General features: G+C 49.1%; 3 protein-coding genes across 3 annotated transcripts; all 3 read left to right on the top strand.

Moving 5' to 3' along the window:
- Positions 1 to 1,794: 1,794 nt before the first annotated feature.
- On the top strand, positions 1,795 to 3,648 carry fetC (putative ferrooxidoreductase Fet3; the record flags this gene model as incomplete). The annotated part of the gene is made up of 1 exon (XM_056933332.1): positions 1,795 to 3,648. One exon carries the CDS (start codon positions 1,795 to 1,797, stop codon positions 3,646 to 3,648), a length of 1,854 nt encoding a protein of 617 aa, XP_056790873.1.
- A 1,255-nt stretch (positions 3,649 to 4,903) lies between these two features.
- Positions 4,904 to 5,636, top strand: N7539_003729 (uncharacterized protein; the record flags this gene model as incomplete). Its single annotated transcript, XM_056933331.1, has 3 exons — positions 4,904 to 4,952; positions 5,029 to 5,207; positions 5,283 to 5,636. 3 exons carry the CDS (start codon positions 4,904 to 4,906, stop codon positions 5,634 to 5,636), a joined length of 582 nt encoding a protein of 193 aa, XP_056790872.1.
- A 4,343-nt stretch (positions 5,637 to 9,979) lies between these two features.
- On the top strand, positions 9,980 to 11,041 carry N7539_003728 (uncharacterized protein; the record flags this gene model as incomplete). Its single annotated transcript, XM_056933330.1, has 1 exon — positions 9,980 to 11,041. The coding sequence occupies one exon, from the start codon at positions 9,980 to 9,982 to the stop codon at positions 11,039 to 11,041; it is 1,062 nt and encodes a 353-aa protein (XP_056790871.1).
- Positions 11,042 to 15,290: the final 4,249 nt, after the last annotated feature.

Raw genomic sequence — 15,290 nt, 5'->3', positions numbered from 1 at the left:
GTTCGCACCAACCCGGTCACAGGCTGAAAGAGTATCGTCGCTGTTGAATCCCTCGTCAGAAGGCAAATGGCGTCATCGAGGAGGAGGAGAGTGAACACTTGCTGAAGCAGTTCGAGAATTTGATCGTCAAAAATCACGACCTACAAGCACGCCTCCGATGGCAGAATCCGAACGCTCTTGCTCAGGACCCTCGAATCTCCAAGACACTCTTTCACCTATTGGTTTGCATGCTTCTGGGGTCATAGTGCAGTTGGACTTGGTGAAGGGCCGTACTTTGACCCCAAGGGCGTTAGCGAAAAGCGGGTACTTCACGACAGTGGGCAGAGAACAGTGTCGGAAACCACCATCAATTGAAATGCTTCGCTACTTGGCGATATTGAGAGGCTACTGTGTCTCGGCTTCCACGATGAAATACTAGCGCTCTACGTTACAACGGTGCTGCCGACTACGGCTACTCATAGCTGCCAAGTCTGCAGCTCGCAACATTCAAGTATTTTAGGTTGCCGCTCTGTGGCCGGACCACTATTCGGGAGGGTTAGCATATTCCTGGTGTTTTTGGCAGCAAACTAACTGACATTTGCTGCTTGGTCTGCTTAATGGTGATGCTGCACCCCAAATGAGAAGCTGTGGATCTCAAACTTTGGTTATTCGGGACACACGGTCTGGATCGATTGGTGCAAGCGACGTCCGACTGGGCATCTGATTACCGTCCGAGGAGCAAGCCACCAAATTTAAAGTCCGGCTGCTTCGGCTAATCAATCAAATCAATCAGATACGCACAGTCAGGCGCGTGCCCGTGGAGATGATTTGGTTGCATCCTAAAGACATCATCACAGAACCTCAATGCTTCGACAACTTCATGCTGGCTGATGCCTTGAATCAATTCTTCTTTGCTTCAACCACGATCTCCGCCAAGATTACCTCCCACTCCTTTGGGCAATCAAGATACCCTGTAGATCGGCTTGGCCAACAGCTTAGCACCTTCGAAGGATACGAGGCCTTTTATAACTACGGAGTATGCACTTCTTCATCAGTGACCTGGGCGGCACACGTGCGCAACGTAAATGTTCCCACTTTGCCGAGATTGCAACGCCCGAGTTCTCGGGGAAATGGACGAGAGAGTTTGAGAAGATGACGTGACGACTCAACCCCCGAAGAAAGAAAAAGACGGACCTAAAAAAAAAAAAATAAAACATAAAAAAACAAAAGGCGAAAGCAAAAGCCGCGGATGCGAGTTTTTCGTAAGGTCCGGGATGGGCCCACCTCGTCGAGGGATTTCTGGGTTTTGGCACGCCCAGCCATCCACCTCATCCCAATGATCCCACGCGGCTTGTCCAAGCCCGACGAGAAGCGGCCGAATTATTTGCAATTCGGTCTCGTCTTCCTTACCGGTGTCGTTGTTTCTGGTAATTTGTGATCCTTTCCGCCCCCTGGTTCCAGTCTGTGCCCCACACCGGAGCCGGTGGGAGCGAAAAGGTCGCAATCAGATCACGCCTCACGCAGAGATTGATAATCTTATCATGGCCGGTTGTGTCCGAGCATGCAGAGTGAGAGAGGAAAAAAAATACCTAAAGTTATTCGGTTCTAAGTGCCTTTCTAGAGGTCGGGAGTGGATTTGTCGCTTTAGTGGCTCAAGCTAGAGGAGCATCTCCATACTGTCATCGGGCAGGGTTCACTCATCCCCACAGGTTGTCTTTCGTTTTTCTTGCTTCTTCAACTTGTTCCATATCCCCCTTCCCCGATTCTTTCCTCTGCACAAGTGCTGCAACGAGAAACTGGGGAGGTCCCTTCGCCATGACAACTTCACTAGGCGGCCTGTTGGCGCGCCTCGTCACGGTGTTGTTCATCATCCAAGTTACCCAGGCAAAGACCGTGACCTATGATTTCAATGTGACTTGGGTCAATGCCAATCCGGATGGTCTGCACGAGCGCCAAGTGGTTGGTATCAATGGACAATGGCCTCTCCCCGTCATTGAGGTCGATAAAGGCGATCAACTCGTGGTAAACATGTACAATGGTCTGGGATCGCACAGTACCTCCATTCATTTCCATGGCATGTTTCAAAACTCGACCAACAACATGGATGGCCCGTCCATGGTGACTCAGTGTCCCGTTGTCCCCGGCGCTTCCATTACCTACAATTTCACGGTCAATCAAAATGGTACATACTGGTACCATTGCCACACCGATTTCTGTTACCCGGATGGGTACCGTCAAGCACTCATTGTCCATGACAAGGACTCGTACTTCAACGACATGTACGATGAGGAATACACACTCACCATGAGTGACTGGTACCATGAAATGGTCAGAGACATCCGATTCATCGATAAAACCAACCCAACGGGTGCAGAGCCGATCCCGGATGCGTTCTTAGTCAACGACACCCAGGGCGGCGTGAACCTTCCCATGAAGCCTGGCAAAACCTATCTTCTCCGGTTGGCCAACGTGGGTGCGTTTGTAGCACAGTATTTCTATATCGAAGATCACACTTTCCAGATCGTCGAGATTGATGGTGTCTATACTGAGCCTAAGGAGGCGGACATGTTGTATATCTCTGTCGCACAACGATACGCGATCCTTGTCACGGCCAAGAATTCAACCGAGAAGAACTATCCCATGGTCACCGTGGCAGACTCGGTGCTGCTGGACAACATCCCTTCCAACCTGCAACTCAATCATACCAACTGGCTGGAGTACAACAAGACCGCTGAGCACCCGCAGGCTGTGATGCCCGTGGAGGTTGCCTCTGACCTCGACCCGGTCGACGACATGACTCTCATTCCCCACGATCGGGAGGAGTTGCTCCCAGAGGCTGATATGGTCCTTAATCTGACCGTGGCTATGGTCAACTTCGACGATGGCGCCGGCTATGCCGTGATCAACGATATCTCCTACACTAAGCCCAAAGTACCTACTTTGTACACCGTCATGTCCTCCGGTGATCTGGCCACCAATGCCGAGGTCTACGGCGATTTCACCCACTCTATGGTGCTGGGCCACAACCAGGTCGTCGAGATCATTCTCAACAACCTGGATGGCGGCTCTCATCCTTTCCATTTACACGGACACAATTTCCAGCTTGTCGATCGTGCTCCTTCCTATGGAAGTCATTTCTATGACTACCAGGACACCAACCCTGTGTTCTACGATCCCAACAACCATACAGAGTTCCCCAAGTATCCCGCTCGCCGAGATACGTTTGTCCTCCCACCCCACGGCTATTTTGTTGTCCGCTTCGTTGCCGACAACCCGGGAGTCTGGCTGTTCCACTGTCACATTGATTGGCATTTGGAGCAAGGTCTGGGCATGACCTTTGTTGAGGCACCTAGGCAGATTCAGGAACGAACGACCATCCCTCAGAATCACTACGATGTCTGCAAGGCAGCTGGAGTGGAGTGGACAGGCAATGCCGCCGGCAACACACAAAATTATCTGGATCTGTCCGGACAGAACAAGCAAAAGGACTGGCTACCCGCAGGGTTCACCACCAAGGGTATTGTAGCCCTGGTCTTTTCCTGCGTGTCAGCCTTCCTTGGAATCGCAGTCATCACAATGTACGGTGTGTCTGGGATCAAGGACACAAAGAAGAAACCGGTCACGCAACGTTCAAACGAGGCCGCGTCCACAGACAGTGTCCGAACTTAACTTCATTGACATATGTAAAAATATCATGACATATCATGCCTATCACAAATGCAGTCTCCATTGCTCAAAATTATCGACGAATCATGCACTGCGCTCACTCTCATAAATTCACGCCATGTGAACGCATCAGGTATCCAAGTTTCCTTCAACACACCTCATCTAGCCGTTTACCAGACTGGTTCACCTAAGACCTTGCAAAATGATCGTCGTATGCATTGGCATTCCGCCTTTTTTTTCCTTCTTCGATTCAAAAAGATGCCCGAAATGGTTTCTTGGAATTTTCCAATTTTGGCAATAAACAAGCAGCATGGCACGGGTTAGTGTCAAACACGGTGTCACATGCATCAAACATTTGTCCAAGAATTGAACGTGGGCCTTATTAGGAAAGGGAGAAGTAGACAGCTATCCCAGTCAAGCTCAACTGGACTTTTTTTACCTCTTTGAGGATATACCTGTGGCTTTTCCATGCCTCACTGGTTAGGTTATCTCGATGTCTTTACCGTGTTTGCGAAAGAAACGACTACTACATCTCTCATTTGTCTGATCGAGCATGGCATCCTTCCACTCAACCAAAGGACTCTCATCCGTCTCTCACATGTGAACAACACGAAATTACAAGAGGACGCGCAACGAAACACTCTTGCCACTACAGTCTCCTTGATTGATCAGAAGAAGTAGACTATTAGATGAAACAACTCTAATCCGACTCTTGACTGTCTCTCACTTATTCTATGAGTTAACTTTTACCTGCCTCTTACCTGTCTCTCACCCATTCCTCACTTATCTGTTAGGAATGATAATCTGTCAGACAGAATAACTCTCGCGAGTCTCTCAATTGCTCGTCAGGCATAAGAGTTTAGCAGGCGCATTTATCCATATTCATCTTTCATTTGATTGTCACGCACTCTGATCCAGTCTGTCACCAGGCGGCAGGCTTTTACCTCGTTTGTGTTCGCAAACAATGACCCTCTGACGAGCAGGCACAGATAGGTACCATACAATTCACATGTTAATATGTTTGTTCAAACTTAGGCACCCGCGAGCCTGACTTGATGTTCAGACGCGACCCATAAACGGGAAATTCCCTTTCGCCTGCCTACCACTCATCTCAATGCTGCCTATACATGAAGGTTCGTCTGTGCTAGCGCGTATCAACAAGCTTTGTGCTGCTACCTTCAGCCCCCGAATATCTATATAAAACCTCGCATCCGATATGTTTCTCTTCTTCTTCAACAACACCTCTCCCTCCCCCACAATGGCAACGAAGAAGAATCTTCGTGCTCCTTCTGCTCCTCCTGCTCCTGGTAAGTGCATCATGTCTACTCGTTCATGGTGTCTTAGCTCAACAGAATACTGATAACAAGTTCTTCGTCTTTTCAGCCTCGCGGGCCGAGGCCCACACCAAGAAGACCGCCGGGGCATGCGCTGCATGCCGCAAGTCCAAGAAGCGGTGCAGGCACCGTCCGTCGCCCTCGCCTGCGCCCTCCTCGTCTGCCGTTCCTGCTGGCCCTGCCTCCTCGTCTGCCGTTCTCTCCGGCTCGGCCCTGGGCACCACCCAGGTATGTTGATCATTTCACCTCAATATATCGCTTTACCATCTTAACTGCCAATACTGACCGACTCTTTCCTTATAGGGCCGACGCGCAAAGTCGACGCGTGTGCGCTCTGCCTCCGTCGCCGCCGCTGGCCCCAGCGGCGAACGCCCGTCTAAGCGGGCTCGACCCTTGGAGCGTCCAGCTCCTACTTCCACCGACCCGGTCGTGGAAGCCGCCACGTTGTCCGTCAACGTGGTCTTCGCCAAGGAGCTGGCGAAGAGACTGGCCGAGTTCGAGGCCAGTTTTGAGGCCTCTATGGCTGCCCACAAGGCAGTCATGGAAGCTGGTCGCGCCGTCCGTGAGACGGTGAAGAGTTGGAAGGGGACGTGGTCTGCCGCGTCGGTGCTTCCTGTGGCGGAGGAGGCCACAGAGGAGAGAAATGGGGATGATTGAGCTGGGCTCGTCCTCTCCTCCCTTCGTGGCTTTCTTTCTTCTCTGGCCTGTCTCCTGCGTTCTTTTTTTTTGTAAATAGTTTTAATCCAATCCCTCTCGTTTGGGCGATCTTCCCTCGCAAGTAATTAACTGATATCAAGATAAGTCAGTAATCATCTAGGTCTGTGAATTGAGCCAACTGGGTGGGATGAAAGCTGCCTACTCACTGATTTTAGTGACCTGTTCATCTCATCGGAGTATCAAGCGAGACTTGATACGCCTGCCCAAGGTATGTTCGAGTGCATCCTCTTGTTTGTGCGTAAAACGTTCAGATTCAAACACATGAATTGATTGTGCGATTGTCAATTGGAGAATTTCAGTAAGGACCTCCTGGATGACCTGCAATTAAATATAATATAGATGTGCTGATAAAGACCAAGTTCTACGATGCAAATATCGACTCACAAAGTGCTAATCTGAAGGCAGGCTGGGGAGGTTGCGTCCATGTCACTGGACAGTTGACTTAAGCTTAAATGCCGCCAAGCCCTCCCCGTCTTTGCACAGCGCGACTTTGTGACGTGCGGATCAACCCATCAGTGTTACATCGTCTCCACTCCAGATTTTCTGAGAACTGCCTACAACTATTGTTGAAACATTGACTTGGTCTCGGAACAGTCGACTGAGTTCAACTCTGACATGGTAGTCATTTCATGGACACCCTTCCTGTCCGATATCCAGGGCTTATCGCCACCTGACTACCTGATGGCAGCTTGGATTCTCTCACCACAAACATTTTCTAACCTTCGCAATATCACCTTGTTTCATTACTCTCCCTAGCTCTTCGAATTTTTACACCATTTTAAAACTCATTTCAATGTTCTTCGACCTGGTGGACGTCGATTGAGCTCTTCTAATTTGATGAAGAAACTTGGTCTTAAGAATTCAATTCGACTTGCGTTTGGTACCAACGCCGAGCCTGGGCAGAGATACTCGCCCGACGCAATTTTTTTGGTTCGACGTGGACTCGAAATCGTTTCCCCCTGCAGACGACATTACTTTGATAAGAATAACGATGAAGAGGGTGCAGCATATTTTTCAATCTGCTTCGATCGGGCAACGAGGAACCGAATATCATTAAGCCATACTTGACTGACGGAGATTTTCATGCCAGACGTTGGAGGAATGGGTCTTTTCTTATCGCACAGCTTTGCAACGGCTGTGCATGCTCGTACAGCTACAATAGCGGTACTGGCGCGCCGCTGGGATCACTGACATACTCGTCAAAGATCCAATGATCTCAAGTTCAAAGAATGGGCGCAAGCCTCTAACAAAACTCCGTTGTACAAAACTCCCCTACAGCGGTACAGTGGTCTCAAGGCCATTTCAGCTTCTTTTTGTTGACTGGGTTGATGTCCATGTGTATCCCCCTTGCGATGCTGTCCGTTGATGACACCGATCAAGCAATGAGAGCGAGATTCCGATCGAATCTTTTTCGATCATTGTTATTGTCTGACTAGTGGACACTTGCAGATCCAGTCACGAGCTCGAGGCCACTCGTATGCGAGTGCAGGGATTACAACACTTATCTCGCCGACTTTGTAAGTGCACGTGCCGTTACGCGGTTGATTTCAAGTCCGTCGACCTGCAGCTCCCCTCCGATGCAGCTTGCGTGCACCCGAGATGAACCGCTCACTATGATGATGGTTCCAAAAAGACTTGCCATTCTGCACCATCGTAGGAAAGATCTGCGCTGCACCTCAACTCGGCCGGAAGCTGTCTCCTCACAGCATCTCCAATGTGCCTCCTCACCGACGTTGATGGCCGTGTGGTATGAGTCGGGTTTGACTCCGACTCTGAAGCTGTCAATCGACTTATTCGGCGTGGTTGTGTTGTCTTGCACACGTCCAAACCCGTCCGATGTGAGTTTTCCACCACCATAACAAAAGTCCAAGATGAAGCACATGCATCAGTAGAATGTCTGATGCATGTGCTTCAAGGTTTCAATAGCAAGGAATGTGACCTGTGTACTCCGTCCGCTCGGTGTTTAGAGATGTCTGTCTAGCGCGCTTACAGTCCACCTCATGAACCGCTTAAGCTTACGACAAAGTTCGTCGATCGGTAGCGATCAACCAATCATCCACGGCTATTAGTGAGATCGGTGAGATCGAACAAGCTGCCATCTGAGTTCTGGTCAATCTGGTCTGGCGTGCTGAGAGATCGCCCGGCACCCGCGGGGAAAGCCATCCATGTCGAAGCGGCCAAGCTCCTGCAGGGCTCCGTCCCGTCTGTGATTGAACGCCCTGGTCCGCCCGCAATTAGTGATGATCAATCATACTAGGGCTCCTTAAGACGACTAGTCCTGACACGAGGATCGGGCTCCAGACACTAATGGAGATCCCCGAGTCCCCGATGGGTACCTTTGCGTTCTCTCACGTTGAATTACCGGGATCCGCTGTCATCGCGCCACTGCCAGGATAGGAGAACTGGAGAAACTGGCTCCCACCCGACCACTCCCGTCATGACCATTTAGTAATCTAGCCAGACAATGCATCTATTGGAGCGACCGTTACGTGTCATGTCCTACTTGGGAAGGACAACCGTTGACTTCAAGCTCCCGACTGAAAATTGAGATCAAAGGATCAGCGCCGTCGCACCATACATGCATGAGCTTTGAATCGAAGTAGACTCTTGCACGATGCCAAAATTGTCTCGCCCATCGAAATGGATGTCCTGGGTCTCGACGGTACAGCTTTTCATGAGCAAAGCAGCTGTCATCTACGTAATGAAGATGAGAGAATGATAACCAAAGAAAAGCAGACCAACAGCGATGATATCGCCAAGTCAGCAAAAAAACTTGTTTCAGATCCTCGCACTCGAAGTCGTGTCTAAGATGTCTCAAACTTGCCGTGGACATTGAACATCGATCAATTCAATGGTAGTGAACGAGGACACGCCGCGAACAGGTCTGACTTCAAGAGGTGAACGCACTCATCGACTGTACCACAGACTAAATTTCGTGGACTGTACATCATGATCTTGCTTGAAAACGGACGCGCATGATGGACAGTGGACCACTGGACACGACAGTGCATACTGTACGTATGGATGATCCTTCTCATCGGCGTTACAGATGATGATCTCGGTCGCAAATGAGCCCACCATCGGTCACACAAACACTCGGCCGGCCGCGGGAGTCAATCCTTCGTTGACTTCAAGTCTAAGAATCCATGTCGACGCCGGTCCAAGGTTTGCAGGATTGACAGCGTTGATACTCTTGGGCACCTTGTCACATCCCCTAGCAACGGTCCCTTTGGGTAGGGGATCCTAGTTTGAAACGGAGACCATTGAATAAAGCGCTTTTTTGGGTTCCATATACTCAGATATCGAGTCTATTGAGTCCAGTCCAGAATCGTCGATCGCGTTTCTACCTGAGGGATTGACTAGGTGTGCACGACTAGGATATTGATGGCTCAAAGTCGACCTAGAGGCTTTCGGTCTGCCTTGGCGTGATCACGACAATCACATACCGTATTTCATGCTGATGGCTTTTGGCGCTTCGTGGGTTTGATCGAGCATCGACTACATCAGTGCATGCCTGCATCGAGACCACTAGATCTAGTGGAGTACGCCGTATGCCCAATGTGGGTAGTAATCAAACCAATTCATGGAGAAGAATGGGTCATGCCAGGATGACCTACACCGCGCTAGTTTGATGTTAGCCACCCGTTTAGGCCTGTTCGGTGGTGCTCGTCTGCAGATTGCGAAATGGTCTCCAAACATCAAACGGTGCATCACCTGGAAAGTCGTCCCTGGGCCGCTTTTCTGTATTGAAACCGCCCGTCCCCACAAGATTTCGGGACAAAAGTACCAGCCATACCATCATGATACATCGAACCAAGGTACTGTCCGTATTTCCCCCCTCTCGCCGTGGGCTCTCGACTCTTTTCTCGACCTTTCTTCCCCAGTTCCATTCTTCAGTCCTTCCTCTTTCTCCCTTCACCCCTCATCAATAACATCGCACAACTCCGGGCCTTGCGCCTTGTTCATTACGATCGCCTTTCGACATTGACCTTGAAATTTGTCGTCCGCCAGTATCCATAAGCCATCAGCCATTCAGCATCGTGTTCCCGGGCCTTCATCTCCATACAAACATTCAACATATGACTTGCACATTCAACCTTAACGACTGGACGAAGAGACGATCACCTACACCCATCTCGACCCTCAACACACTGCGCTCTGTTGCGTAAATCAAAGGCTGACGGCAAACATATCGGTCGCCATTTTCTTCACACCTGCAGTCCTCAGCAATACATCTTCCTCAACCTTGTCACTTGAGGCGAGATTGCAGCAGAACCGCAACAATGACATCCATCGACGCGCTGGGAGCATTTTCTCATTTGCAAAGTAATCTACCCAGCTGGATTACCCGTGTCTCAAAGCTAGCAGCTCACGCCTCCCTCAAACATGCCGAGTACAGCGCGGCGTACGGGCGCCACGCCACACATAAGTCTCGCCGCCGCAAGAATAGCTCTATCTCCTCCATCCACACTACCGACGTGGAGCCCATCTCACAACGCCCGTGTCCTATGACAGAGTCGACTGATACAGTTACACCCGCCGAACATGAACCTGCTACGCCGCTGCAGACCGCTGGACGGAAGCGCAGCGCGGAGCAGACACCCTCCATTGAGTCAGACGATCGGTATGATTTTGTGAGCACGCGGCACAATGTCATCATAGAGTATGATGGCCATATACAGAAGTCTCTGGAAGAGATCGTACGGGACATTGGAATTGCTAGAAATCACCTCCGAAGAGGCAAAATGTCCATGGTGACCCGCCGCAGCCCTCGATTCGGTCTTCGACACCAGATCTCTCTTGAGGGCGTGCAGCCAGCCGAGAATGAATCGCCATTGTCCTCGCTATCCTTTGTGCGAAGCACTCGAGCTGGCAGTGGCCTGCCGTCCATGAACGGGTCTATGAATGGATCTACGGCGATTGCTAAGGAATCATCTTTTGACTTTGCAGAGAAGCAGTTGGAATTAGCCCATAGCCTGTGTGAGACGGCTGCCTATCAGGTTCTTCGATTGGGAGATTGCGGTACGGAGCTTGATGGTGTTGAAGAAAAGTTCAAGATTCTCTTCGAGATGGCCGAGAGAGAAGTCAAGCGTCTCGAAGAAGAAAAGAGGCAACAGCAAGAGGAGGTCACCCTCGAATTGAAATCCACGCAGAAGGGCGTCGAAGAGGATGGGCCGATCAAACCATTGACCCCGACTGCCGCACGACTGGCTCGGTTGGCCGCCATTGCCGCCAGCAAGCCAACAACGACTGCCCCTGACACCATTGAGGTCGACGATGCATCATCCATCTCTGTCGAATCGATTGATCTTTCTGCATTTCGAGCCTCGCGGATCCGAATTTAACCCACGTTCTCTTCTTTCTCCTATCCACACATGCATTTGCACGCACCTACCACTTCTTAGCCATGCGTGTTCCAGCAATTTAGCGATCCTTTGCCAATCTTATTTGCTGCAGATGCGAAAAGCGAGTTCTGTGTCTGTCCATGCCTGCCATTTCTCCCATTCTGTCACTATGGAAGTTGAACCATGTCATTCGTCTCAAATTCTTGTCTGTCGATTTCCCAGCAAGATAAGTGATCCCTTGCTGGGTGCCTGCTTTTCTCTCTCTCTCTCTCTTCCAGCCCCCTTTGTCAAATTCAAGTTAAGGGCGCGTCCAACTCATTCTCATATTTTCTAATCTTTCTATCTGCATTCTTTTTATAACGGGTGTGCATTGCGTTGGCGTTTCCTTTCTTTTTTTGGTCCTCTGGTGTTGGATGTGTCTAGTTTTATTTTCACTGAAGGGGTATTCATTCCATACGTGCTCTTGATTCATTGATCGTTCTATTCTGAGAAACAAAGCCAAGACACATTATCATTATCTACATGATTGCTTCGTAGCGTGGAGCTAGTTGCATGCCATCGTGCTTGATTGGTGGGTAATTCTTGTGTCGACGACCTGAAATCACGACATGGATAGCTCACAGACCCTCTCATGTGGAGTCGAGACAAAGCAATTGACAACATGAAACTTGTTCATCAAAGGGCCTTGTAAACTACCACCAAGCACAGAAACACCACAACACGGATAGCCCGGTACAATAGTCCTTGCAAGCACGGTACGCGACCCCTTCCACCTCTGAGCTTACGTGTGCTCTACGATATATGCAGCTAGCTTGCCACTGAGTTTCATCCTTCATTTTAACGGCTTTCTCGTACCCGAGGCAACGTGTCGGGCTTTCGTAATAATGTACTCTGTTGACAGTTTCTCTCTGAACAAGCCGAATAATGACCTTGCTTTGAATATTGGCATTTATTACGCTGCCTCAATGACGGGCAAATGTTAAACCAGCTGCACTTTGTCGTAGACACGTAGCTATAATTTCCATCCTTCAATAACTGATTCTGCACCTACAGCCCCTTCAGCCAGAGTCCAAGTATGCCAAGTACTGAAGGTGGAAAATACCCATCCCCATGCTGACCCTGCTGTGCCATGCACGAGGTGCATGTGGCTGACCGAACTTGCCAGTTGTTTTGCAGTAGCGGGTGTCATCTCCTACACCGATCCTGATCGCGTAGTATCATTGTCCTGCTGGCCGCCCCCATCCACCTGTCAACCTGTCAATGTGCCTAACGGCACCCTGTCATTGGTGTTGATCGCTTGCAGGTCATGTGTGCTTTGTCGTTCCTGTTTGTTGATATGATTTTGAAGTTTTGGCGGTGACTTGTGGAGCCGTGAGTCTCTCATTCAGCGTGGACATACGTACTGTAGGAGCTACTAGGTAGTAGGTACTGTGTGTGTGTGCCTAAACTTACCTGGAATTAGCACTGGACTACTAGTGGATTGATGGTTAGCTCAGTCAATTGTTTTTAGATACCACGGCCCCAGGTCTACGTAAGCTCGATTCTCGTCTATCCCTGCTTAGGGGCAGGAATCTTACACCGATCGATACACATCGACTGGGCCCCCTCGGTTTTGTCAAGGAAAAAGCAAAAAGGTCATCTGTTGAAAGGCAAAGTAAAGGCCACGGAAGATAGAAGGATAGTGCATGTATTTACGGACCGCCCGTTAAGAACCCTGCCATACACTTGAATACACTCATGGGTGGGGGGTTATGGTAGGACACCGTTAATAGTATTCCACTGAACCGTATATACTATCAAATCAAGCATAACTGGCTTACCTATTTGACGAGAAGATTTTATGTGACTATACCAATCTTTCATTCGTGCAATCCGGAACGAATCCATCGTCTAGCGAGTAGCGACCGTTGGCATAACGACTTATGAAACCAATCTCAAACCGATTTCACGTTTTTCGAGATCTCCCGTCCGTCGCGTGGGAAATTCATGGCTATACCAGAACAGGTAAAAGGTACTTGTTGAGGAAAATGACACAGTGGAGTCTTGATTGGTAAGGGAGTGGCCTAGTCTCCTTTCCACGATGCGGTCCGTCAGATTGATGGCGTGGAGGTGGTGGAGGCGTTGGAGGCAGAGCAGCGACCTGCCAGGTTGGGGTTAGCTTGGTGTCCGTACTGCAAATGAAGAAGGTGATGGCATTAGCGAAGCACGGCCGAGGGGCCGTTAAACGGTTGGAGTACTGTAGCGCGGTGTAGTTGTAGTTGTACAACTACACGGTATACTCGTTACGTCGTACACTCAAGTTTTCAACACTATACGTCGAAAGTAATGTGTTGATTAAATCAAGATCCAACCCACCGAAGGCCACTCGATCAAAGCCAATTGTGAATAGGAATACTAATAGTGTATTCGTAACGGTGCATACGGGCAGTTACAACTTACCAGTTACCAACTTACCACACTAAGAGGGATTGTGGAAACCAAAAGTTCACTCTCGCCTGAACGTAGGTATGGACGAAGCAAGGTTAGATAGAATATACGACACTGCATATCGGGCAGGTGACATTAACAATGACATGAGCGCAAGACGAGAATCGAGATCAATCCATACTTGTTCAATACTATAACACAGTCACACTCACAGTAACACACGTCACACAGTACTCACTACTCAGTACTCACTGACTTAGTAGAGTCGGTACTGTAACTGCAGTACTCTAGTTATCTAGTATGAATTGAAATTCTCAAGGAGTCCGATTAGCTGACCGATAAACTATGTTTTTTTAGCTACGCTTTCTCCAAGCGTCCACTCACTCTAACCTCTGGTCTCTACCTGACTATTCACGCCCAACAGCCATGAATGGTAGTTAAGTCGAGGGGCATGAGCAATCCATTTGACTTTCTCACTTTGATATTGTCTGTCAGATACAGTGCCTTACAAGAAGGAGTCAAGGACTACTTAGTAAGTTGTAACTATTAAACTAAGTACAATTAGTACACATGTATGCGCTGATTGCGCTCTCGTCTCTACAGCATACCGTTAATACCATATCAGACACGGGCAGTCCTTGCGGCTTGCTAACCACCGGGACAATCGATCAAATCCATAGCTACAGTACATAGCTCACATCTGAGCTATGCTTCCCTCATGAAAGCTGTATCAATCGTGTTCGAGATCTTGTGTACAGGATCAAGCTCGGAAAATAATCCTTGTACGAACGATGCCCCTCAGGGAGACCATCCTTTACTTTCCTGGAGTCTGAAGATGTGCCCGATAGGAGACTTTGACTTTGATTTAGGCTCTCTCACGATAAAAAATCATCCAGAGTATTGACTCTTCACTTTCCAAATGGCAAGGCAGCTGGTACACCAATGGCCAAGCGGAAGAATCTCACCAAGACAAGCCTCACAGCATTAACGGCGAACGTTGTCTCTGGGTACGCTTCAATGCGGACTTACCAGAACCCGATTACGATAGCAGCATATAGAGTCAGCTTCTGCCAGACAGCATGTTGTCGATCCCATGGTCTCTCCCAAGTAAGGAGCGAGGCTATAGGTATATGTCAAGCTGACATGAGAAAAGGCGGAGATTCGATCAGGGTGTTCATGTCTGCTGATTTTACGTGCGTGGTAAGGTTTCGCTCAATATTTCTGTCCTAACTTAGATGATGTGCCTTGACCTTTATAGACATTTCTGACGACGAGCGCGTCGAGTGGGACATCATAATTACATTGAAAGTGAGAAGGCAGGATGAGGCGCAGAGTTGAGTTGAATTGCATTAGTTGACATTCCAGTGCTTTATCATGATGCAACGTACTATGCCAAGCTCATCCATCACATTCATTTCAAGATTCCTCAATGCCGTCAATTTTTCAAAGGAACAGGATCATGGAAGCTGTGTCCAGCGCGATTGATCAAAGAGCGCGTAAACCACGCCCGCTTGATTAATGATCTTTATGGATTGCAACATGTATTATCAAGAAGACAAGACCAGGTGCGGGGGAAAAAAGTTGTAAGGGTGAGTCTCCAAAGAAACAAGAGAAGAAGAGAACGATATGAACAGATCCGAGTGAGCTCAACTTGAACAATAGTTTGGTAGTGTGGGTATCAAGGGACTCCCGGGCCAGGAAGGTCGAATCAACTTTGATCTGTATTTCCGTATGACCACATTAGACGTTGTGTAGATTTTTTTGTATATAGAATTGCCGTGGGGGGAAAGGCTAGAGCAAGAACCTCGTAGAAGAGACCAGT

This window comes from Penicillium diatomitis, assembly GCF_028827545.1.
Source record: "Penicillium diatomitis strain IBT 30728 chromosome Unknown utg000004l_segment0_segment0, whole genome shotgun sequence".
Classification (NCBI taxonomy): Eukaryota; Fungi; Ascomycota; class Eurotiomycetes; order Eurotiales; family Aspergillaceae; genus Penicillium; species Penicillium diatomitis.
The sequence above is the reverse complement of the archived record's forward strand: the minus strand, read 5'-3'. Positions and strand labels throughout refer to the sequence as shown.